The sequence below is a fragment of the Styela clava genome, chromosome 10 (genome assembly GCF_964204865.1).
Source record: "Styela clava chromosome 10, kaStyClav1.hap1.2, whole genome shotgun sequence".
NCBI classification, from domain to species: domain Eukaryota; kingdom Metazoa; phylum Chordata; class Ascidiacea; order Stolidobranchia; family Styelidae; genus Styela; species Styela clava.
The window spans coordinates 16,786,898-16,813,443 of record NC_135259.1 but is presented as its reverse complement, the minus strand read 5'-3'; the positions used below and the strand labels follow the sequence as shown (position 1 = coordinate 16,813,443).

The following is a 26,546-nucleotide window of genomic DNA, read 5'->3' as shown; positions in this document are numbered from 1 at the left end:
ATCAAATAAAATTAACGAAGCACTGAAACAGGAATCCTAATTTAAAGCGAAAAACATAAAGAAAAGAGATACCTCTTATGTGTTTAACAAAAATTTTGCTCAGAATGTTTGCTCAGCCAGTCTGGCCTTACTTAGTTCGGTAGGATCGTAAATCTCATTCATTCAACTTGGGCTTTTTTTTTCGCAAATAGGTATCCGAATATATGTATATACCTATTTTGCGGTGGCTTTATTAAAACTTTAGGTTAGACGTTCAGCATTTAAAGTGAATTTTGTGATTAAACAAAATGATTCAATTGTAGAATGCAAAATAGAAAAATCGTTCAGCAACTTAATTTCACTTTTTCTTGATAACTGTTTGATCAAGATTTAAATTAATATCAAATTGTTAAAATGTTTTCAATAATTAAAAATAAACGCTTCCAAAATGAAAGACCTATTTGCAATTTTTTTGGTCGTTCGATTCAGACAAAATAAAAGTATGATATTATGGTCATTAGTCAAAGATAGTAAATTTGAGAAACAACTCTAAAATAAAAAATAATAACGTAAATAATTGAATTAAAAAAAAACTTCATATTTGTTTAAATAAGTTCACTTTTTTCAAGGTTAAACTAACAGTAAATTAAATCGCAAAATCATAAAATATTTTTGAATTCAAATCAAGCAATGTTTTGTGAAAGGGAAATTCATTCAGGAGAACATTAATTGACCTCCCTTTCGCAAACAAAACGACGGAAAAGAGTGCAAGGAGCATCATTGCCAACAAATGTCGAATTATAGAATACTACTTCTACGCAGTTTTCGGTTCTACCGCCGTTTGGTTCTGGCGCATCCCAAAGAGAATTTGGTGATTCATTTACGCCATCCGACCAAACCCAAATTCCTTCATTTCTGATGTCGTCCAATCCTATCCATGCACTAACTCCGGCTAAGTAATGTTTCGGGAATATTTCACTAAATGGAATAATAATAATTACGGTCAGTTTCAGATTTTTTGTAGTAAAACTACAATAACGATTATTATCAAGACATAATTCCCTTAAAAATAACAGTTCATATGAATCTTCCACCTGCTTCATCGAACTACAATCGATGACTACAAATTCACGTTATTTCGTAATGTAACCCACCACTAACATACATTTTCACTTTGTTGTCCCTTATTCCAGTCGATACTAAACGAGCTCCCATTTCTTCACATTGAGCCTTTGCAGTTGCGTAGTTGACAGAATCAGTGAAACGTTTATAAATGAGATTATTGCTTGCTCTGAACCATCCGGATAGGGAAAACATTTCGTTCATCCAAGAATTTGCATCAGTCAGGTTTGTGTTCTGTGAAATAAAGTTAAACTAGGATTTTAAAATAGGATTCAAATCTTGAATAGAATTTTAAAATATTTTGATCTAAATTTTCCAACCATAAAAGCAATATCAGCAGCAATATTTTTTCGACTTCTATTTCTAATGAGGTTATTACTTATCGATCTTAAGATATAGGTTGATAGGTATTTGTCTGTTTCTTTGTTTGTTTGTTAGATACATGTGATATCTCACGAAAACAATTAAATTTTCGATGAATTATGTCGTATAATTAGCGAGTTATTAACTAATTAGTGATGGGACACACGGTGTCACTATGGAGTAAGAGCGCTGTTTTGGGGGATCTCCTAACCTCCGATCGATAAGTCTTCGGTCTCCGACTGATATTCTCGGTTAAATGTTTATTGAATACAACAATAAATTTTCTATATTCAGAATTGGCGCGTTTTAATTGAAATTTATAGTAGATTTTATTTAAAAGTATCTTTCTTGTTTTTATTCTTTCTCAAGGGATTCATTCATTATTTGAAATATTGATAATAACAACCTAATTTTTGTTTAAGATCTTTGTACAGGAAGAATTGAATTTTATTGCTAGCTTCTGTACTATTTCAATTTGTTCTGAAAGTAAAATAAAATGTGAAAATTTGTCAATCTAGAATAGATAGATTTTGATTTTAGACGTCGTTTTTACTTCTTTTTTTGAAAGCGTTGCTTACTTTAATTTACTTTTTTGTATTCCATTTCAAATTTTTGCAAGATTGGAATTTAATTCCGTTGTCCTTTTATTCAAAGTTTTAACAGAAAAAAATAAATGATAAAAATTTGTTGGTAATTTAAATGACACAATTCGATTATAAATTGATATATCTTACGTTTTTGAGAGTCGTTTTTAACGTGTCCAGTTTTTCTCTCATAAGTTTCATTTCGTCCTGAAGCTTGAAAAAAATTTAAAGCAAATCGTATCATATAAATAATCGGTTTAATAAAGTAGTACATAAAGTTAATTTAAATTCAAAATTGGATAAATATCGAAAATACACGATAACTATACTAACTTGTATAATCAAAATAAATGCAGCAACAGACACTAACGTGCAGATTCCCAGAAATATCCCCAGGACAAACAAAGTTTTCGTATTCGTAGCTTTATTGTTGTCTATGAAAAAAATATATGTGAAACGTCAATAATAGACTTGTCGTATATGAGATCACATAGAATATTACTCTTGTCATACTTATGTATGAATTAATTATATTTTTTTAAGGTTTTTCTCAAATATTACTACAAAAAATAGGAATATTTTGTAGATGAGGCGGGGCAAGCTACGGAGCGTGAATGGATGGTCGCACTGGTTGGAAATCTTGCTCAAGTTGAACATGTGGTTTTAGCAGGCAAGCCAAAGCAGTTGACCCATGTTACCGTGTCTGCAGCCGCTAAAGAATACGAGCTTGGAAATTCATACCTTGAACGACTCATGTAAACAAAATTCATATTTTTACCCGAAATGAAGTGTTACCACATCCATTTCTCCTGAAATGCAAAGCGGGGCACATAATGTATTCCCATTTTTGTTTACATACTATATCTATTTTTTCTATTGAAATTTCACAAATTAAATTTTTTGCAAATCAAATAAAACACAAACCTTGTTTAGGAATCACAGGCGGCCCTGAAGCAGTTTGAGGGGTTTCATATTCATTTTCACTTTGACAATTTACATAATATTCCATCTTCACAAGCTTTATAAAATGTTATGCCTCTCAAATGCGAAGTCTTAGTGCCGATAACCGTTTCATAGAGAATTAGCAGCTAACATTGATTAATCAGCTAACATTTCACGTCAAATGAAATCAATATCAACGTAATTCCGATATTATTATTATCAGTGGGCGGCAAAACCCTTATGGCAAAAAACAACATACACTCGGTTATGTGACAGTGCATACGTCATACCACATTATCTGTTTCAATTTATAGCTCTAGATGTATTCTCGATTATGTAAATTCTAGTGAAATAACACAACATCAAAGGTGGTTCTGAAAAGAACAGAACATGTGACAGTAGATAGATAGATAAAAGTTTATTCATCATCCAGTCATTAGCCAACAAATCAAACACAAACAACAACATTCAATAAGTAAAAGAAGAATAAATCGACTAACAACGAAATTGATAGAAGGTTGGAAGGACCATACGGTCACTAAATCGAAATAACATTCCTGGCATAAAAAAGGCTGACAGATTACATTTTATATTATACCAATTATAAAACATTTTAACTTGTTGTAACTAACAATCAAGCAACAAGAGTAATGTGACACATATTGAGACGAATTTGAAATAGAAGCGGCAAGAAAAGGCGTTTAATTTTATACGACACAAAATAAAAACGTATAAGTTGAAAAGTTATGAATCAGTACTTATTCAGAAAAGACTGGAAATACTTCTTGGAAAAAACATTAAACTGGAAATTTCTTTTAGGTTTTCGTTAATATCGTTCAAATTTCTCACACCCTTGTACTTTATGAAATTTTCGGCCCGCGAGGATGAAAATCGTGGTACAAATAATCCTCCCTTTCAAGATGAACGAGTACCATATGTATGTGCATTTTTTGTTGTAACAAAATATTGTTGTATTACGCGAGGGGCAGTGCTTTTTACCGCTTGATACATGAGCCTTCCCATTTCATAAAAATATAGATCTTTTGTTCTAAGAATACCGAGGATTTTGTAATAACTACTCAAATTTGCCCAGCGTGGCACCCCGCGTATGGCTCAAATTGCTTTATTTTGGATTAGCTGTAATTTGTTAAGACTGGTTTTGTCACAACAACCCCAAGTTACAATACCATACAGAATACAAGAATGAAATAATAAATAGTAAATGATTTTCAAAGTATGCAATGTCAAACAGTGTCTAAGTTTGAACACAATTCCAGTCACTCTTGATAACTTGCTATATATATATTCTGTATGAGCATGCCATTTAAGTTTGTTGTCAATAATTATCCCAAGATATTTCATGCATGACACTTCAATTAACATTTTATCACCAACAGATACATGGAAAGCTTTACTTATATTTTTTTGGTGAGAAAGCATATAGGTCGATTTAGAATAATTTACAGTCAATTTATTTGCTCTCATCCAGGCATCCACTTTGCTTATTTCATCATTTATGAGAATTTGAAGAATACGAGGGCATTGGTGGCTTTTAGCAATACATGTGTCATCAGCAAACATTCTGGTGTCACTATTGGTATCATTATTTTGATCATTAACATAGATTATAAATAGTGAAGGCCCCAAAATTGAGCCCTGAGGAACTCCGCAAGATATTGGGAGATATTGTGAAGTTGTGGAATCCAATTTGACATATTGACGCTGACACAAGTATCTTGTCAGTAATTAACCAGCAACACCACGAATACCATACATGGACAGTTTGATTAGCAATATAGAATGATTTACAGTATCGAAAGCTTTCGATAAGTCAAGAAAAACATTAAAATTAATTTTATTTTTCTCTAAGTCATCTATAGCAGATTTCATAATATCAAGAACGCCATGGGTGGTACTACACTACTACAGCTTTCACGGAAACCAAATTGATAGTCACTTATAACATTGTGCTTGTCAAAAATAGTTTTAAGCGTGTGTATATTAAACGTTCAAAAATTTTGGAAATTGAGGAGAGTACAGAAATGGGACGATAATTTGAAAAAACTTTACGATCTCCAGCTTTGTGGAGTGGTGTTACTCTGGAAATTTTAAAAATTAATGGAAAAATCCCATTTTTCATACACAAAAAAAAACAGCTAAGTAGGGAGAAGCTAGGAAGTGCTAAGTAGGGAGATATAATATCAGCTGTAAACTTAATAAATTTTGGTGGAATATTATCAGACCCATTAGCCTTGTTTATATTAATTTTGGTTAGTTCAGCTAATAGTTTATTTTCACCCACTGGTTCCAGATAAACGGTACTTTTGACTTCCCATTGCACGTAGCGTTTGAAAACATCAGAATTCGGTCGACGAAGCTTGGACGAAAGTTCCAATTGACACAAAATAGTTGTCGAAACAATTGGTTATTTCCAATGGATTTTTAACAATGGAACCATTTCCATTTAGAATTAATTTCTTCAGGGAAAGATAAATTCCTTTTGTATGTGTGACATTCTAATTCCTCGACATTTAAATGAATACGTGTTTTAAAATAACCAATGTGTTATGAATCTCGTAATTACAAATATGAACGCATAACGGTTTAGCATATATTATCCACATTATATTTTATGATTATTTTATTCAATCATTCTTCAAGGCTGTGTTTGTGTTGACAATGTGACGCACTCAATTGCTTCAATGCACGTCAATCACAGTTCAATCACACCGGTCAGGTTTGGGTCACTGCAAGCAATTAATGAATATTTCTAATTTCATATCATGTGGTATCATGTGTTAAACGTTTTGTCTTATTCGGTTATTTATGACTCATTAAATCAAAATTATTAAATTATTCTCCAAACTATTTTCATTTGGAAAAATACAATCTGGTCTGCACCTCTGATTTGTTTAAAATTACTCGAACAAAATTTATTGATACTTTCAATATATATGGTATGAATGAGGGTTGTCTGTTACTGGGAAATTCTTATTTATGGTATTTCTATCAGATTATTATTTGATAGAAGAGACATGATGATAATATATAAATAACAAGAGAGCAATGCTCATATATATGGACAAGTGGACCAGAGCGAAGCAGTCCTTCCTTACCTTGGCAGTCCAGACGTTACCAGTACCGTACCCTCAAAAACTTCCAAGTTTCTAGTCGCGAGAATTTTCCCAATCAGCCGTCACGCTTGGCGGATTAAAACCATAAATAAAAAGTTATACAGCGCAATTTTGGATGAAATACTAGATCTGATAAGATTCATAGAAAATTTGAGAATAAACAAAAGTAATAGTCTTCTGGCAAAAAAATCAATCTTTAACTAATGAAAAGTTCAAAGCAATTGGTTCAGTATTTGAAGAGAAAGGCAATTTTATAATGATGAAGACGAAAATTAACAAGAACAAAAAAATAATATTAAAACGATCCATAGGTCCACTCACGTCTCAGGTGTCCAAAATGACATTTTTCGCCACTGGATGGATTTTCCACTATGGATTTTCCAAGCGTTGACAACCAATTTTTAATTGAAACTGGCCGTCGAGGTCGCGTAGGAGTAAAGAGCAATCTACCAGAAGATGGTTTCAATATTGTTAGTAAGCTTGAATAACTCAGTATAGCTTGGCAAAAATTCTTCTTTCTTCCCTGTGTCCTAACCAGTATTATTGAAATGTGATTGGCTCATATTGAAGTTATTTAATTTCTCATATCGAGTACGTCAAGTAGTTAAGCCCCACACGTCTAAATGTAAATAAATCCACGTGTGTAAATATAAAATGAAAGAGAATCTTTTCTATTCCTATTTATATCATGATATTCTTGGAGCGAGCATTGGCCATATAAAAACATTTCTTAGCTCAAGTATCAAGGAAGTAATGTGTCACATATTCGGTAACTATAGTTATCATTGCTTTTCGTAAAATATATATTTTGTCTCCCACCTTTGACGCATTGATAATATGGATTTAAAGTCATTATCACAGTTATACACAGTCGCAAATTTACGTGGAAATATAAACGCATTGAGTGCAAATGCCCAATAGATAAAATTATTGCAAAAATCTACGGCTGGATTCAAAAATGTGCATGCAGGTTTAAATATTCTTATTAATTTTCTTTCAGAGTTTGAATACAACAAAAAGACTGTTAAAAAGCAGGAAGAGTTAGTAATTCATTAGCAAACACTCACTATCCAAATATTTTCTATTATTGTTCATTTTGTTTTTGTGTACTGCGCCAAAAAGGTCACTGCGTTTGTTGGGCTTTAGGATTGATTTTCCTATAATGCCCCTTCAATTATTAATCGTTTCCTGTTACGGAAACAATGCCTATTAAAACAAATAAAAACACTTCTACCTCTTGGCGCATTGTTATTTGGTCGAAAAGTCGCATCTCATATACGTAATTGGTCAACCATACTATTATCAATATGCCAAAAATGTTGAAAATATTTAAAAATTATTTAGCTGAGTATTATAGAGACTTTTTGAAAGCTAGAAGCATGACGATGTCAATAAAGTTTATTTATTAACTGTGAAATCTTCATCTTTATGAAGTAAAATTACCAAAATCCTAAAATTAAATTCTAAATCTAAAGAGAAAACCACAAATTTCATCAGATAAAAGAGTCTTTTGAGTTAACAAATATTTGATCAGAATGTTCGAAATAAGCTGGTTTATGTGCATTATAAGTTTAAAACAACATTTCAATCTAGCTATGAATCTATCTTTTTTACCAATCAGACTTTGCAGTGTTACAGGTCAAAATTAAAATATATTTGATATAAATTTACTCTCTACAGATGTTTTTAATTTTTCAGGCCCTGAGCCAGTTTGGCCGTAGTACTTTTGTTTTTGTTTTCTGCTGACGAAAATATGTTTAGACATCAAATATTTGATATTTGGATAAAAGTTTTCAGATTTAAAACATGTTAATAATGAAAAAAATTATCAGCAATTGCAGTGAATTTTTTTTTGGTAGCTTTGTCAAAACTTTGTTTGACATACAGCATTTGATGTGCCTGAATTAGATTAAATAATTGAAAATAATATGCGTAATGGTCACCTGAATCATAACCTTTTGGGACTATCCACATGCAGTTTGTCACAATCATCAATTTTCAAAAGCATCATAGCATGAAATGTATAATACAAAATAGACAATTCCTTGCGCAACTCCATTACATTTTTTTACTGATGACTGTTTCTTCAAGATCAATATCGAATTTCGATTCTGATATGATAAAGTTTGATTTAATGGTCATTAGTTGGAGATAGTAAATTTGAGAAACGAATATAAAATAAAAAAAATAATAAAGTAAACATTTTAATTGAAAATTTTTTCCGCAGTTTTCTCTTCTGTTGCCGTTCGGTTCTGCTGATCCCCAATGATATCTTGGAAAATCATGCATTCCATCCGACCATACCTAAATTCTCTCATTGCTAATGTCGTCCAATCATATTCATGCACTTTCTCCGATTAAGAAACGTACCGACAATATTTCACTAAATTAGTAGTAAAAATATCGTACAGATTTATTTACATATTTTCATACATTAATATTTAACAATTTATGAATTAGTACTTTCGTTGATGATTTGGCTTCTGTAGGACCAACTACTTATCTTTCATCTAAGCTTGTGCGCCGCTTATCTGTGTGTATTATGAATGATATATATATTATGACTTATGTCCTGTAAAATAATATTCATGAATAAGTAACAGTTCAGATTAATCTTCAAGCAGGGAAGGTCGCACTTGCTGAAACCCCGGTACATCTTGACACAATGCCATTTCGTCGCAAATCGCATTCAATTTATTTCACATGCCCATTGCTCCCCCATGCTGCACATTTGCACTAGCCATAACAGAATAAGGTAAAATTTTAAATATGAATGGATTTCACAAATATTGAAATGACTACAAATTTTTTCAACGTTTTGATGATCCAAAATAAAGTGTTCGCAAAAGACTCATCACACTAATTAAAATTTGAATATTATTGATCAAATTTTTTCTTGAATTGTTTTTACATTTCTTTTAATACAAAAAGCAGAACATGAATTGATAAGATGTGAAAGTAGATAATATTATAAACGTAAATAAAAACAGAAACAAGTTTACATAATTTTCATCACAATTCACAACCACATATTAAGCCTAAAAAATTCCATAAAAATTTAGTGTGTCAAAATCAATTTGCAGAAAACACCAATACGGAAGTATACTTTAAATATATTAACAAGTTTATTACAGAAGAATAGTCATAACTTTAAACATGTCACACAGAATTTGGATCGACTTTGTTGCATAAATAAAAAAATTTTATAGGTAAATATACAAGGAACGTTGTGAAAAACATTGTGTAGATGGACACGATTTGGTTATCATTTACATTTCAAATAAATATCACCATAGCGTTTATCACATAATAAACATAATAATATGTAATAGAGATTACAAAATAACCAGTTTGTAGCGCAACGCGTTTGTAGCGCAATCGCAATTTTCATGATTGAATTTGAAACAATGAAATTCATAAAGTGAGAAAATATATTAAAATATCTAACCTAATTCAGAAATAAATTTTTTATAATGTCTCTGAATTAATTGAGCACAATTTCAATTAATCCGATGGACAAATACATATACAAATTTAAATCTTTCTTGGACTTTTAATATGTAATTTCAATTTTTCTTCTGCGTTTTCGTGCGTTAAATGGCAAGAATAAAACTTCGGGGTCTTCGAATTGAAAATAATAAACTTGAAAGCATTTAATAAACATGAAATTAATATAACAAATACTACAATATTTTTTTTGCTAATAAACATAAATTAAGGTAGATTACAATATGAAACAATATTTTCGAAATAAAATCGAACAATATATTTTCATGAAACAACTTAACGATGAGAAAGTGAAATGCGCTTACATTTCTTGATTATTATTTCTTATTTGAACTGATTTATTAGATTATCTAAAAACTCGAACTAAAAAAAATAAAATATTAGGAATATCATGCAAAGTCTTTTTCGCAAACAAATCGATAGGAATCAGTACAGCCACCATCATAAACAACAAGTTTGGAATTCCAAAATAGCATGATTGCGCAGTCTTCGTTAAAACCTCCTGTTGGTTCCCCCGGTGCCCATATCGCGCTTGGTGAATCATTTACTCCATCCGACCAAATCCAAACTCCTTCATTGCTGATGTCGTCCAATCCTATCCATGCATACGCTCCGGTTAAGTAATGTTTCGTAAATATTTCACTGAGAAGATGCAGGATTATAAATTACCGAGAGTTAAAACTTCATTTATAGCCTCATTCCTATATTACAGTTCACATGTACAAGAGATAAAGTTACAAATTTAGTGGTACGTTTTATTCTTATGAAAGATTAATTTACCAATTAATTAGCAAAATTTGTGTTAAAACAGCGAGCTCAAAGTGCCACAAAGATTGTGAAAAAATAAAAAATGAGGTTGTAGTTGACACTTTTTCTATTTACGCTGAATATTTCAAAGCATTTGTTAAGTGATAGTGAAGAATAGTTTTTGTGTCATTATCAACAAAGTACAAGGTACCACGTACATGTTTGGTTTTCACTTAACAATACATTTCATTTGTGCTGTAAAAAATAACCTATAAATAATGATAAATAACTGAAACTACACGCCAAGAAGATGTTTCCAACGCAACAAATTTCAAAGTCAAATACTAGCTTTCTGAAAGTAGTTACAATTTGAGCTATTATAAACTCCAAATAAATTTTTCAGTATTTGAGAAAAAACTTTTTTGCCCTAATACTACACATAACTCCCCAAAACAAACAAATCTAGCTTTTTTACAAATTACATATTTTTTTGCAATCAACAGACATACTTTTTCACTTGGTTGTTCCTAATTCCAGTTGAAACCAAGCGAGCCCCCATTCCTTCACATATAGCCTTTGCAGTTGTATAGTTGACAGAATCAGTGAAACGTTTATAAATGAGATTATTGCTTGCTCTGAACCACCCGATAATGGACAATAATTTGTCAATATTCGAACTCGCTTCAGTCAGATTTGCTTTCTGTAAAGCAAACTAAATTTACAATAAAACTAAATTATTGTGTGCTTGCATGTCACTGTATAACTAGATGCAACATAAACAACAAAAATTTCGTTTTTTAATGTTTAATGTACAAAAATAATTATCATATAATTTGTGAAAATTGATAATAAAAAATGATAGATAAAAAAATATATATTTGGTTGCTTTTACTTAATCTCACCAATTTTTTATCTCCAATCAATATTTTGGAGTCAAGTTGGCTCACTTTAGTTTTCATAATTTCCAACTCATATTTTATACTCGTAGAAGCTGAAAGTTTATTCAAAAACATTGTATTAGGTAACAAATCACATTTTCGGAGCTGAAGCAATAGGATTTTTACAGAGACTTTTAATATAATCCACTTTATTTCTGAAGCGTCAGAGAAGTCAGGTGACCAGCCTACCTTATTATTTATATATGTCTATGAATTTTATGTTTTGTTTTTATTTCAATAAACTATGTTAAACCTGATAAAGCGAAAACCCAATGAAAATTTCAAATATCTATAATACGATTCTATTCAATTCAAGAGTCTTGCTGCACACGAACACAAATATATTTCTGTAACGTTTCGTCTGACCGAAGTCAGGAATTTAAACTTACTTTTTTGTGTTTTCTTGGAAATTTTTATAAAGAAAGAATGAAAATGTGTTGCCAGTATTTTAAATGATTTAACTCAGTTACAAGTTTTAAAACAAATGTTAAACTTCATTGACATACCATTGGCAATTTTCATGGAAATGTTAAATAACTTACGTTTTCGAGTGTCGTTCCCAAGCTTTTGAAATGCGATGCCCAGTTATTAACATATTAAAAAATATAAACTTACTCGTTTGAGTTTCATTCGAAATCTTCGCAAGGGAAAAATTGAGCTGTGTTGTCAATTTTTCAAAGTTTTCCAATTGTTCTTAAATTAAAAAAAATATTTTGATGCTAATTTACAGTTTACATGTTCCGACTGGAATCAATATATCTTACGTTTTTGAGTGTCGTTTATATTGCTGGCGAGAGATGAATCAATCTCATTCAATTTGTCCAATTTTTCTCTCATACCATTCATCTCGTTCTGGAGCTTAATATAAATTTGACTATTACAAGTAAAGCGATTATACCAGAAGTTGAAAAACAAAAAACTTTTTTTAAATACGAATATTTTATTTGATGTTATTATATAGAATAGGGGGTCACCAAACGACCCGCGGTCCAGATCCGGCCCGTGGCGACCTTTCATCTGGCCCGCAATAACACGTAAAATAGCGTATATTTTTCGAAGGATGTTTCCCCGAGCACCGACTTTGTTGTTCATTTAGTAACATTGGCCAATCAGCAAGATGCAAGAAGTGATGTAACAATATACCCCCTTTCGCATCCGCTCAGATACTTTTGTTACTAGGACAGATTTTTAGTCGTGGTTTCAAACAATACCTCGTTTTCGCGATTTTGAATGCTATTCGCTAGTTTTTGGTCGTGATCACAAAATTTAGTATGAATCAAAAAAGTCATTCATAATTCACCCATCTTAGAAATTGTAGTTTAATTGCGGTAATCAATAATTGTCTAGAATTAGCTCATAACTGTAATAAAATATGCTAAAATTCTCTACCGGTATGCAACGGCTTCTGCGAAGGATGCACTCGTGCACTCATGGCGCGTGCTTTCGGCGAACAGTTGCTGTGCACGTTTCTCGTGCTAAAATGAACGTCGAACGTGCATTTTGCGCTAATAGTACAAATCACGTTAACTTTTGTACTGCTAACATGCGGATATGCATGACCGCAACATGCATGACTACTTCAGGATAGTTGTTTAGAAATCGTGTAAATATTTTTTGCTATGCTGTTCTTGATCTATATTCTGCGATATACAATTTAATATTCGAGACTTCAGAAAAGTAGAATTTATATTGTTGAATCAATTGAATGGATTTCCCAACTTTTGGGAATATATGGTATTGCATTGACAAAAATATTTGTCCCGTCCGTTTCAACACAGTTTGAGTCATACCTGGCCCGCGGTTCAAAATGTTTGGTGACCCCTGATGTAGTACATAGGCTTAATTAAATTCCCAGTATTAACTAACTTGCATAATCAGGAGGATAAATGCAGCAACAGATAATAAGAAGCATATTCCGAAAGATATAGCGACAACAAACAAAGTTTTCTTGTTCGTAGCTTCATTGTTATCTGTGAAAAGAAAACGTGGACGAAGGGCATTAAAAAAATTAAATTTCATGTGATAAAAAATTACTCATTTCTTATTATACGTAAAAAAAGGGAAATTAAAATTTGTCACGGCATTTCTGTAAAATAGCTAATTTTATATGAGGAAGGACATTTGAATTTTCAACAGTTTCGCCATGCCTGTTCACCCTCGTATCCTATTTTTTCCTTTTCTCCTGTTATATTACAAATTAGAATTTAAGTTGATCAAATAAAACACAAACCTTGTTTAGGAATTGAAGGTGGTCTCGAAGCAGCCTGAACGGTTTCATATACATTTTCAACATTTGCATAACATGCCATCTCCATATTGTAGCTTTATGAAAAGTTCTGCTTTTCAAATACACGACGACATGGTGCCGATAACCATTTTACAGAGAATCAGAAGCAACTCAGACGAATTAGTCAACTCTACACGAAAAAATTTAGGCAAATTCACATTTTTCACCTATACTTATATCGAAACCACCATAATAAAACAATATAACAGCAGACACAATAAATATTATGATAAAGATTCATAGGTAAGGAAAATATGAAGGTTGCCCATATAAGCTATATGGCGAACTACACCATTCAATTTAAATTACCACTTCAATTCCTCCCTCCAACAAGCCTAATCAGATATACATAAGAAGTGGGAAGCAATATCACTGGTTTATAATAACAGTGTAATATGAGAGAAAGTGACAAATGATATGACGCAATATTCAAAAGTCAACTATTGCACTGGTAATTCCGATGAACCTAGCGTAGCAGTGAAAAATAAATAGTGACTCAATATTCAAAAGTCAACTATTGCACTGGTAATTCCGATGAACCTAGCGTAGCAGTGAAAAATAAATAGTGACTCAATATTTAAAGGAATATCTATTTGGTTTATACAATCTGAGTCTATATTTAGATTCCAAATTTTATTCTTCGTGGATTCATTTCTTCTGTACACTCCACAGCTACGTCGGATCTGTGCCGATCGAACAATTTGTTGAATTCTAGTCGTCGTCGTTGTTTCTGTTGTTATTGTTTGTCTTGTTATGGTGAAGTGAGATTGATGTTTTGAGGAATAAAAATCTTTTTTCCACGATTAATATACTGATCTATTTTACATTTTCAGTACACAAATGCGCTTGATTTCACTCGAAAGCTATTTTATGCAATTTTCCCCAAATTTTCACATAGCCCTACGAAACTCGATATTTAACTAAAATATGTTAGTTCTACCAATATTATGCTACTAGGCGACATTTCATTACACCAGCCGAAAAAGCCAGTGATTCAGTTCAACTATACCGACGTGATAATTAAGTGGTTGGCAATTTGCAATCTTGATTTGAAGCTTGAATGAATAAACAAATATTTTTGATCATTGCTATCAAACTTAACACGCACCGGCAGGGATGTAAATCAGTTCATTTTAAATAAAATTTGACAATTTATTATTTGAAATCATAGTGATCCAACAGACTACGGTAAATAACATTGAATATTTGTTTACTTCGGAGAGGTGTGCACAAGATCATAAGAACCAACCCCAAGGTAAAATATAATTAAAATAAAGAAATGGATTTTTGTCTGAAACGCAAACATTTGTGGGTGATATTGAGTACACATACCCATTGGAGAAAATTGATGCCAAATTCTACGGCTGGCTTTAAATGTCATGGATGCCCAATTTATTTATATTTAGTTATACCTCTCTTGTACTGAAGGCAACCAACATTATATTGCAAAGCAGCACGGTGTGGGCTTTTGTATTATTCACCTTAAAAAAACTAAAAAAGAACAACCTGTTCTGTAACATTGGGTACTCTGACATATAAATATGTTTGCATATATGATGTCAGTTTGCATATATATATGAGAATATGCATGTCGAAGGTCAATTAATTCATCAGTAGACTCTTAATATTCCGCTAGTTTATATTACTGTCTATTTGGTTTGTGTATTGCGCCAAAAAGATCAATCATTGCGTTTGTTTAGTTTTGTGTTGAGTTAAGCTATGATATATCGAATATTAGCTCTGCACATTGTCTATAAAAATGAACAGCCCTTTTCCCCCTTGGCGCAAAGGCATATCGACGAAAAACCGCGATCTATTTACATATTATATACCAGGGTGGTCCAAACCCAGGGCCGCGGTCCACATGTGGCCCGCCACTTCATTATCTGTGGCGTGCGTTACATTTTATCGGTAGGGTGACAAAAAATCGCATTCGGTGTTGTTTCGTCATGAAAATACCCCAAAAAATCCTTCGAAATATTGTTACATCACTAATGTCACTGAATTGAATAGTGTTATGGCTAGCTGAGGCAACAAGCGAAGTTGAATAATGTGCTTGGTTAGTCTAAATTGTTAACTGGCTTTCTATCTTTTTGGTCGGGAATATATGCTAACAAAATAGGCTTTATAGAAAACTAAAAATGGAATGATGACTCTATTAGCCTAAGTTGGCCATGCCTGATAAATAAATATTAATATTATGACCGAAAATATAATGCCTGCCGGATGGTTTTTTTGCAACCAGCCTAAACAGTATTACAACAAATACTGTCTATATGTCAGACAATTTAGTAATTACTAATTACACTTCTGTATCTCAAATTCTAAAACAGCATTTTCTCTTTATGGCACTTTTTCCGTTTTGAAGAGTTTGAAAGCTTACACTGCATGTAGGATATATATAGTAAGATTTTTGCACGTTTTATTGAGTTTTTTGGTGGTTCTTCCATGTTTTAGCTTGGTAAAAGACAAATAATGATAATGTATTTGAACAATAAAAGTGTTTGTTTTGTATCACAATGTTTGCCTATTCTTGGCACTATTGTGGCCCGCAAAAAATGCAAAAATAATTTTGTGGCCCGCGAGGCCGACAACCTTGGTCCACCCTGTTATATACATTGGTATTTCAAACTTCACCACTGCATTGGTCATTCATGCATCGAAAATTCAATTACAGGATCATTGATGCTTTTAAATATATTTTTTCAACGAGGAAAATAGAAGCCTAAGTTGAATATATGAGATTCAAAATATTTGGCAACTAATACCAAACTGACTCTTGTCCTGCAAAATTGGAAACATCTCTGAGTGGAAAGTAATAATTCAAATAAAACTAAATATATTTTTAGTTTGACCAACGCGGTGTGATAAACTGCGAAGTTCAATTAATAATTTTTATCCTAATATATTACGATGATGTTACGAACGTATTAATGCACACACCTTCCTGTTTAACAAGGATAATAAAAGTCCCGTATAACTTTGGCTCGCTTATTTGATGGGATTGATGAACTTTAGCTTTAGATTTGCATTCTTCTGGAGTTTTGTTTATTTTACTTCATGAAGTTGAAGGTTCAACAGTTGATAAATAAATTTGATTGAAATCGTTTTTCCTCCGGCTCAATGAGACTCTGGAATAAATTTATGCAAATTAATTACATATTCGGATTTCTGCGCAGTTTCCGCTTTTGCGCCGTTCGCTTCCGTCGAATCCCAACAAGAGCTTGGCGGTTTATTTACTCCATCCGGCTAAACTCAAATTCCTTTGCAGCTAATATCATCCAATCCTATTCTTGCACTTGTTCCGACTAGGGAAGGTACCGGAAATATTTCACTAAATGAAAAAAAATTGTTAGAAACTCTTAAAATTTCTTTCGTAGCAAATTTATCAGGTTATTAAATAGCAATTTATGAAATACTTTTGCTCTTGATTTCGTTTTTGCTTATCTTTCTTCTAAAATTTTGTGTCGGTGGATCTGTGTGTATTATGAATGATATATGTATTCTGAAGTATGTCTAATGAAATGTTATTCATAAATTTAGGAATTCCGATTATAAGTAACAGTTCACATTAATCTTTAAATAGGGAAGGTCGCACTTGTGGAAATCCTGGCCCGTCTTGGCACAATTACATTCCGTGGTAAAACAGTATTAAATTTTTATATCACATGCACATGATTCCTCCATGCTACACGTTTGCCCTTGTCTTGACAGAAAAAGTTTTAATTTTGATTATAAAAGAATTTCACAAATGTAAATTAGACTGCAAAATTTATCCAAAGTTTGAATAATCCAAACCTAAAGTGTTTGAAAAAGACATATCACACTAAATAAAACTTGATGATCGATCAAATTGTTATTATTGATCAAATTATTTTTTGAATCGTCAGTACATTTTTAAATGAAAAAAGAAGAAACATTTCCATGATAATTTATTGAGTACATGTGAACGTAGATGAAATTGTGAACGTAAAACTTATCATCTAAATTCTTTTAGCTTTTGGGGGTTTCCATCACATTTCATAACCACATACAAAGGTTAAAAACTTTTATAAAAATATTCGAGGTATCAATATAAAAATTTCCACATAAATTTGCAGAAAAAAACAATACAAATTTATACATAAATTATAATTATAAGTTGATTTCAGTAGAATTGTCATCATTTCACCCCTGTCACATAGAATTTGAATCGACTTGATTTTCATCGACCTTTTGTGTAATTTTCATCCTATCGTCATAAAAAAGCATCATAAAATAAAATGTAGATTGCAAAATAAACCAGTTAGTAGCACAACGTATAGTCAATTACCATATGTGACTGTTTGTGTAAAATTCAATTTGAAGTAAGGAGCTTCACATTGTTAAAATGTTAAAATACCTAACCTAATTCCGAAAAATAATTCTTTGGATTGAATTAACTCAATTTCAACCAATGCTATTGGTAAATTCAAATTTGAAAAGATTCCTTATGCTTTCACTTTCAATTTTTATTGTGCGTTTCAATACTGTTGACGGCAAAAGTATAATTTTGTGGTCTCAAATCATAAACAATAAATTTGAAAAGCATTTATAAAGACAAAAATAAATATTATATTCGGTAGAATGTTTAAAGTATAAGCCAGACAATTCTATAGGGTTTATTTTTCTTTACTCATGAACAGACAGGGAAAAAAAATTGCAATATCAGAAATTAATTTAGAATTAAATTCAAAAATATCATTCAATGATACAAAAAACGTCATTCAAATTCCCTTTCGCAAACAAATCGTGGAACAACAGAGCACGCAATATCAAGGGCACCAGGCAATACGATTACTGCACAGATTTCGCTTCTGCCCCCGTTTGGTTGTGACGATTCCCATATTGCGCTTGGTTATTCATTTACTACATCCTACCAAACCCAACTTCCTTCCTTGCTGATGTCGTCCAATCCTATCCATGCATACGGTCCAGTTAAGTAATGTTTTGGGAATATTTCGCTAAGAAGGTGCAGAATTATCAATTTCTGAGAGTTAAAGTTTCATTTATAGCCATTTTTTTATATCACAGCTCACATGTACAAGAGATAAAGTTAAGAATATATATGTGTACGTTTTATCCTCATGAAAGAATAATTTCGAATTGTGTCAATGTACGCATTTCTTCATCTTGCCAAAATTAATATGCGGAAACTCGCTGTTCCGTTTTGGTATTAGCAAAATTTGTGGCAAAAAACGAACGACAAAGTGCCAAAAAATATTGTGAACAAATTTGAAATGAGTTTGTGATAAGTAATTTTCTTATTGACAAAAACAATTTTTACCTGGTAGTAACTAGTAAGTGAGGTAAATAGTGGCTTTTACGTAGGTCAATAACAGCAACATCTGAAAATATAATCTGAAAATTTAATGTAAAAACATATTGATAAAAATAGATCTAACTGAAACTACATGACAAGAAGAGTGTTGACGTTGTAACTTACCTAACACAACTCACTAACTTACTTTTTCACTTGGTTGTTCCGAATTCCAGTTGAAACCAGTCGAGCTCCCAATTTTCACACTGAGCCTTTGCAGTTACGTAGTTGACAGAATCAGTGAAACGTTTGTAAATAAGATTATTGCTTGCTTTGAACCATCCGGATATCAAAAACATTTTGTTCATCCTCAAATTTGCTTCAGTCAGTTTTGCTTTCTGTAGAGCAAACTGAGTTTAAAAAATGGCCCTGAAATATTGTGTATTTACGTGTTACGGTATAACTAGAAGCAACATAAATAACAATATTTTCATTTGTTCATTTTTATTATACCAAAATAATGTTCATATACTTTTAGAATTAGTAAGAAAGAAGATAGTAAAAAAATTATAGATAGGCACATATATTTGGCCTCTGTTGCTTAACCTCACCAATTCGTTATTGAATTATTATTATATTTTTTGTATTTATTTTAAAGTTCAGGCAGATCTACATAGGATGTGGGAAGCGAATCAACTAGTTTGCAGTAATTGTATCACGAGAGAAATTGACGTATTATATAACGCAATATTTTCATTTGTTTGAATCAAATGTCAACGATTGCATTGGAAATGTTATAGTCGCTGACACAATTATACGTAACAATGATAAATACATCATGACTTAATGTCAAATTCATTTATATAATCTAATGGCATTAACAAAGTCTTCATGCATTTTAGAAGCAGAACATTTCCTAAAGTGGTATATAGCAATTATGGAGATGTAACAATTTTTTCTACAAATATTGCGCCCCCACGTGACACACGTATGACAAGGCGCCATCTTTTCCACAAATCCATGTTTGCTGTTGGAATACAGCAATTTTACAATTGAAATTTTGAAACAGGAACTGTGGAGAAAGACAAGTATGAATTGAAAAAATTGTAGAAACCCCAATAGTCAATAGTCTGACTGTTGACTCCAGTTTGACTGATATTATTTAGTTAATTAATATAATATTACAAATACTATATAATATTCAGACATTAACCACAAGTGCGGTCAGTCACAAATCAATATAAGATCATTATGATGCAAGTATTATCAGGAACAGTAAAAAGTTTTAGGCAGTAGGAAACAAAAATAACAAGGTTTTTTCATATTGGCTTGATGTTGTGTACAAGGGTTTGCAGAGATATAGCTATAGTTTAGACTAATATATATATAATGCCTAATAGTGCAGTCAGCATGTTGTTGGTTGACTCCGAGCAAATCTGTCCACGTGATCTCGTTTTAGCATGTGGTCGGCTCTTCCTCGCTTGACTGCCGCTTGGGTAAGACGCGTTTTCGCTGTTCTTGATTTTTACTATTTTAATCGGCTCTTTTCTGATGGGTAATTAAAGTTCGTTACGTGCGACATTAGCTATCGACCCCATTGTGTGACTTTGCAGAGAACGAATACATTTGAGGGTTTTGCTGACTCAGCGTCGCTGCACATGTCCATCAAACTGTGTAGTCAATGTATCAATGTCTGAACTAACTGCTTTAAGCTCATATTGCATAATTGCGTGTTGCTTCATATTACTACATGACAATCATTTTCTGACACCACAAGCAAATTTAAATATTTCACTCCGTTTTGATTGTTTCTATTGGGTTCGTTGATATTGTTCCTTGGGCTCCGCGCGTGTCGAGACTGCGCTTCCTTCAAGCAGTCAGCTTCTAAGTCTCTAGTAGTTAAAATCATGTAAAATCTTAGTAATGTAATATATTTTTTATTATATATATTTATATTTTTTATATAGTGGCAGAATATGTGACACATTACTTCCTTGAAATTTAATAAATGAATACGCGTAATTACAAATACGAATGCATATTATATTTTCATGATTATTTTATACAAATTATTATATTATTTCAAACTGTATATGGGTTGACAATGTGACATACTTGTTATGCAAATTTCAATTGCTTTGATACACGTCAATCACAGTTTAATCACATTGGTCAGGTTTGGGTCAGAAAAAGCAAATAATTAATATTTTTTTTTTGTTTTTCACACGTGGTATCCTGCGTTAAACATTTTGACCTATTCGGTTATTTATAATTATCAAACTTGTTAATTATTCTCCAGATCTACTGATATTTAGACGAATAGAATCTCGTCGGCCAGTTAAAAAGTGTTGAAAACTACCCGCCGTGTCCCGAGGCTCTTTTGATAATTAACTTGGTAATTATGATAACTTCGATCAAATCGGCTCCATATTGCCAGATTATTTTTTTTTTTGTGTTTCACAAGGTTTTTTTCAAGTTTATATAAAAACTATTTTTCTTGTTCTATATCGCCCACTTGCGACTTATTGGAAAGCATAGCGATTGTAGCGTTTAATAGACGGGGTTTTGATCGTTTTGGGGTTCGTCATTATACATATTAGTAATATTACTAATACACATTAGTAATATTAGTCAATATGTACTATTTTGGCTATAAAAACACAAAGTTCATATATAGCGGGATAAAAGAAAACCATCTCACATGCATGAACCTAAAACATACTTTTTTAGACGGCCTTGTACTAGTTTAAACGTATAAATAAATAAACAGACGACCAAAAAAACAGGAAATATTTCAAAAATGTTGATTTTAGAAAAGCTGAAAATCACCCCCAAAATACACTGAGTTTACTTTTATATAACCTAAATGAAAGACGCGATATTATGCAAAACGAAAGCCGTCTTTGAGTGCCCTGAATATTTACCATACAGAAGCCAGACAAAACATTTCAAGACACGTGATCAAACAGCTGTTCAGCCACAAACGTTGGGTACTCCACCCAATGGACGCATAGGCTAGGAAATATGCTAGAGTATTCTACCTATAGGTGGTATAGGTAAACAAATTTTATTTGATGCTTTCCATGTTTTGAAAGTTGTCTGTTGTTTTGAGCCCAAGCATTCATGCTTGTGTTGTGGCAAAATCATACTCAAAATATAGTTTTCGTCTATCAAACTATGAGCTCTATGATATGGGCTAATCATCAATTGAGTTCTAAGATAACATTTGCTACGGGCATGCAGATTATGTACATTGCACTTCGATTTAGATAAAAATTTACTAGGAGGAAAAGACATATATAATGATAATAATAAAAAACTGACATTCTTTGTCACTTCGCCGAATAACGTCGGAAATTGATTTACCAAGAATTGACAACCGATTATCATTTGGAACTGACATTCTATGTCGTGTAGGACTGAAGAGCAATCTATCAGAAGATGATTTCAATAATTTGAGTAATCTTGAATAACTTAGTAGATTGGAAACATTAAAAGATTTTACTAACAGGAGAGTGAAATTCAAAATATTTCCTTGTTTTGACCTAACCAGTATGGTTGAAATGTGCATTGTGGGTGTATTGAATCCATTAAGGTTTGCTTAAGAAGTACATAAGCACGTGACGTATCTGAATGTAATCCTATTATAATGTGAAATATATTGCATTGTATATGCTATTCTTGGCAAGCCTTTAAATGGCCATTTAAAAACATTTCTTAGCTTGAATATCAAGGAAGTAATGTGTCACATATTCGGTAACTAGTTCTTATGGCTTAACGCAAAATAGTTGTTTCGTCTCCCACCTTTGACGAATTGGTAATATGGATTTACAGAATCATTATTGCAAGAGTATATATTGTTCAATGTCATTATTATGGTTTCGTCTCCCACTGATAATAATACCAAAAATATTTCTCGCGGTATTTGTTCTAATGTTTGCGTGCACAGTTGACTAATTCTAATGAGATGTTGTATCCTCTATAAAATGGCTATCCGAAGTAACCATTTGTTCAGTTAAATGCACGTCATTCCATAGAGCGTTAATATGGAGATGGAATGTTATGAATATGGTCAAAGGGAAAATGCATATGAAATTCCTCAGACTCCTTCAGTGCCACCTGCGGTTCCTAAACAAGGTTTGTGTTTTATTCTATTAACTTAAATTCTAATTTATACCTGAATTTATGGAAAATGAAAAATATTATACAAGAGCTAATAGGCATGGTGAAACTTCACCGTCTGTTAAAAAAATAAGTATCATATTTTCCATATGAAATCAACTATTTCAAAGAACCAAAGTTTAATTGCCTTATTTTTACGTATAATAAGAAAGGAGTAATTTTTTTACCTCAAGAAATCTCTTTTTTTAAATTCGTTTCATCCACGTTTTGTTTTCCACAGACAACAATGAAGCTACGAACAAGAAAACTTTGTTTGTTCTCGCGATATCTTTTGGAATATGCTTCATTGTGTCTGTTGCTGCATTTATTCTGATTATGCAAGTTAGTACGATAAAATAAAATATATTTATTGATATATATAAAAAGAAGTTTGTTTTAGTTCTTTTGCAACTATCAATATAGTTTTAGTTTTTAAATTTATTTTAAGCTTCAAAACGATATGAAATATACGAAGGAAAAATTAGAGAAAATGATTGAGACTGATTCATCTCTCGCCAACGTTATCAACGACACTCAGAAACGTAAGATCTTTTAAATTTCATTTGAAACTTGCCAATTGTAAATCATCTAATTCAAACGTCCATTCAAAAATTTAAGAACAAGTCAAAAACTTCGAAAAGCAGGAAACGGATTTCAAGTCGTCCCTCAGAAAGATTTCAAATGAAACACAACAAAGTGAGTTGATATTATGAATATTTTGAACTGCGCATCATTTATTTGCTTCAATCGATTGAACAAAGTTTTTATATGTTGAGCAAAGGGTATACTTTAATGAGCAAAACGATTCAGCAGGATAAAGTGTTTTAAGAATTCCACAGGCGCGCATTGAAACAAACTCAAAATATTGCCATAATTATTAAGATTAGAATCTATGTAAAAAATTTTATGCTTATTCTATCGGGAGCCTAATTTTAGATCTTTAAATAAAATTTTAGCTTTTTTAAAAACAAAAAGTGAATTGGAAATTTCAATTAAAAAAGAATTGAGTGAACTGAACTCCAAAATACACAACGGAGAGAATAAATTGGTGAGTTTATGTCTAATAACATGGCTTGTTTTATTGTAGGAGTGACTTATTTCCACGAAGCAAAAATAACTGTTCTCAATTAATATGTATTACGTTTTATTAAGATATATGTTTATTACTAAAGAGTTATGAATTTCATTGCTGTACTGAAGAAAGGTTTAAAAAAACACATTCCAAATATAACTTAAAATTATTTTTTGCTTGTTATTGTTTTTTATTTTATAGTGGGAAAATTGAGGTAAAAATATCCCAGTAATATTCATGCGTAATTTCATTTTATAGAATAAAAGCCTATCTGATGCAAATTCGAGAATTACTGAAATGTTTTCGATATCGGGATGGTTCAGAGCGAGCAATAATCTTATTTACAAGCGCTTCACTGATCCTGTCAACTACGCAACTGCAAAGGCTCAATGTGAAGGAATGGGAGCTCGTTTGGTATCGACCGGAATTAGGAACAACCAAGTCAAAAAGTGAGTAGGTGGCTTGTGTGAAAAACTTAGGCACTTTTTTTTTACATTTGTGTTTCAATTTAATTTTGGCCAGAACAATAGACGCGTACATTGAAACAACTTAAAAATAATATTCGATGAAATACAGCTTGTCTGTGTTTTCGTATGATGCTCTTTTGTTTAATGGTGCTCTACTGTAAATCATAACAGATGCTGTATTATGAAATTAAATTATGTTCCTAAGAATATTTTTCATTTAGCGAAATATTCCCGAAATATTACCTAACCGGAGCGTTTGCATGGATAGGATTGAACGACATCAGCAATGAAGGAATTTGGGTTTGGTCGGATAGAGTAAATGAATCACCAAGTGCAATATGGGAATCGTCAGAACCAAACGGCGGCAGGAGAGAAAACTGCGCAGTAATTAGACTGTCTGGTGTTGTTGATATTGCGTGTTCTGAAGTATATAAATTTGTTTGCGAAAAAAATGACGTTTTTCGTATCACAAAATGACTTTTTTTTCAAATTAATTTGTGATATTGCAGTTTATTTCAGGTCTGTTTATGAATAGGAAAAATTAACCCTATAGATTTGGCTGACCTATAGATTCAATATTCTAGTTTTTTAATATTCATTTTTCGATTCATAAATGCTTTTCCAATTTATTATTTCTGATTTGAGACCAACTAATTAAACTATTTCCATTTACTGTACGAAAACGTTAAACGAAAATTGAAATTACACATTGAAAGTCCTAGTATGCTTTAAATTTAAAAGTAAATTCAGCAATTGAATTGGTGTGTAGGTGTTTTGACATTTTAACATTGATATCTTTTACTAATTCGAATTCAATCTTGAACAAACATTAACATATGGAAATTGGCAATGTGTTGTGCTACGAACTGGATATTTTGCATTCTTCATTTTTTTATGATTCTTGATTAGGTGAAAGACGCTGATGTTTCATGTGATGGTGATGTTTCATTGGGCATGAAAACCTCTTCAAAGTCTGCACTTCAAATATGATTGTTACAATTTTTCCAGAATAACCTTATAAATATATAAATTTATTTTATAGACTTTTTTGTCATCGTTTTCTGCAAATTCTTATACTTTCCAATTTGAAACTGAATATTGTTTGTAGCAATTAATACATGAAAGTCTTTAAATAAGTTAAATGGCTTACAATTTCATAACTTCTCCTTTAAAAATAAAACAAAACATTTGTTTGAGTATGACGCTATGAATTATGATAAAATACTCTGTTTTTGTTTGCATTCATTATCTGAATTTCACAGCAAACTGTTATGTTGCTTTAACTTATAACGTTAAAGCTTTCACATTTTAATCAATAAATTTTCATGAAAATATTCTTGCTTTTAGCATTTAGAGATTACCGGAAGATTCAAAAAGTATTTTTATCAATATTAATTAAGTTTTTGTGTTGGTGTGGAGTAAATTTATAACCCTATAGTCTTTTTGATATCTTCTAAGTGAGTGATCCGCAACCTTTTTTTAACTCGCGGCACACTTATAAAACTTGCCAAATTTGACGGAACACCACAACAAACGAAAAATACAAGGTGTAACTTTGTTTTATGTTCATATAACAATGAGAGATTTGTGGTTGTTTTAATGAGCACAATCGCTCTATATTAGGATCATTACGTGACGCGCAATCAATTTTGCAACACGATAACTATTTCGGAGACTGTAAAAGACGACTACACGGAGAACTCTTGCTTCTTATTTTGACTTAACAACCGCTGGAAATAATTTACATTCTTGGGTGCATGAACGGCAAGTTTCGTATTGAAGTGGCGCATAAGTTTACTCGGAAACATTGCTTCATTTGAAAGTTGCTCCCCCCCCCCCCCCCCCCCAAATAACCCAAACTGGTTTTGGAGCATATTCGTGACCACAGCAAGAAAATCCATATTTGACATAATCATCCCTGTATTTCCTTTTGACAATTTTTTTTTTCTTTCTACGTGGCTTGTG

The 26,546-nt window shown here is 31.8% G+C and overlaps 3 protein-coding genes across 3 annotated transcripts; 1 reads left to right on the top strand and 2 right to left on the bottom strand.

The window, feature by feature from the left end:
* Positions 1-704: 704 nt before the first annotated feature.
* On the bottom strand, positions 705-2,818 carry LOC144428034 (lectin-like). Its single transcript, XM_078116676.1, has 4 exons — positions 2,747-2,818; positions 2,199-2,261; positions 1,145-1,335; positions 705-957 (listed from the first exon to the last, which is right to left on the bottom strand). The coding sequence occupies exons 1-4, from the start codon at positions 2,816-2,818 to the stop codon at positions 705-707; spliced, it is 579 nt and encodes a 192-aa protein (XP_077972802.1).
* Positions 2,819-9,294: 6,476 nt separating this feature from the next.
* LOC144428327 (uncharacterized) lies at positions 9,295-13,780 on the bottom strand. The gene is made up of 7 exons (XM_078117417.1): positions 13,547-13,780; positions 13,183-13,286; positions 12,081-12,174; positions 11,932-12,009; positions 11,281-11,369; positions 10,888-11,078; positions 9,295-10,273 (listed from the first exon to the last, which is right to left on the bottom strand). The coding sequence occupies exons 1-7, from the start codon at positions 13,629-13,631 to the stop codon at positions 10,021-10,023; spliced, it is 894 nt and encodes a 297-aa protein (XP_077973543.1). The 5' UTR covers positions 13,632-13,780; the 3' UTR covers positions 9,295-10,020.
* Positions 13,781-22,872: 9,092 nt separating this feature from the next.
* LOC144428341 (uncharacterized) lies at positions 22,873-25,835 on the top strand. The gene is made up of 7 exons (XM_078117444.1): positions 22,873-23,018; positions 23,284-23,384; positions 23,491-23,584; positions 23,661-23,738; positions 23,999-24,090; positions 24,373-24,563; positions 24,803-25,835. The coding sequence occupies exons 1-7, from the start codon at positions 22,928-22,930 to the stop codon at positions 25,056-25,058; spliced, it is 903 nt and encodes a 300-aa protein (XP_077973570.1). The 5' UTR covers positions 22,873-22,927; the 3' UTR covers positions 25,059-25,835.
* The last annotated feature ends 711 nt before the right edge of the window (positions 25,836-26,546 follow it).

What these genes read in the sequence shown, in the direction of transcription:
- LOC144428034 (XM_078116676.1), bottom strand. Translation starts at nt 2,818, where the DNA reads ATGAATTTTGTTTACATGAGTCGTTCAAGGTATGAATTTCCAAGCTCG. An exon ending in TAAAAACGACTCTCAAAAAC is followed by an intron (nt 1,336 to 2,198) that starts GTAAGATATATC and finishes TTTATTTCACAG; the next exon opens with AACACAAACCTGACTGATGC. An exon ending in AGGGACAACAAAGTGAAAAT is followed by an intron (nt 958 to 1,144) that starts GTATGTTAGTGG and finishes TATTCCATTTAG; the next exon opens with TGAAATATTCCCGAAACATT.
- LOC144428327 (XM_078117417.1), bottom strand. Translation starts at nt 13,631, where the DNA reads ATGGAGATGGCATGTTATGCAAATGTTGAAAATGTATATGAAACCGTT. An exon ending in TATAAACGACACTCAAAAAC is followed by an intron (nt 12,010 to 12,080) that starts GTAAGATATATT and finishes TTTTAATTTAAG; the next exon opens with AACAATTGGAAAACTTTGAA. An exon ending in AGGAACAACCAAGTGAAAAA is followed by an intron (nt 10,274 to 10,887) that starts GTATGTCTGTTG and finishes GCATCTTCTCAG; the next exon opens with TGAAATATTTACGAAACATT.
- LOC144428341 (XM_078117444.1), top strand. Translation starts at nt 22,928, where the DNA reads ATGGAGATGGAATGTTATGAATATGGTCAAAGGGAAAATGCATATGAA. An exon ending in CATTTATTCTGATTATGCAA is followed by an intron (nt 23,385 to 23,490) that starts GTTAGTACGATA and finishes ATTTATTTTAAG; the next exon opens with CTTCAAAACGATATGAAATA. An exon ending in TATCAACGACACTCAGAAAC is followed by an intron (nt 23,585 to 23,660) that starts GTAAGATCTTTT and finishes CAAAAATTTAAG; the next exon opens with AACAAGTCAAAAACTTCGAA.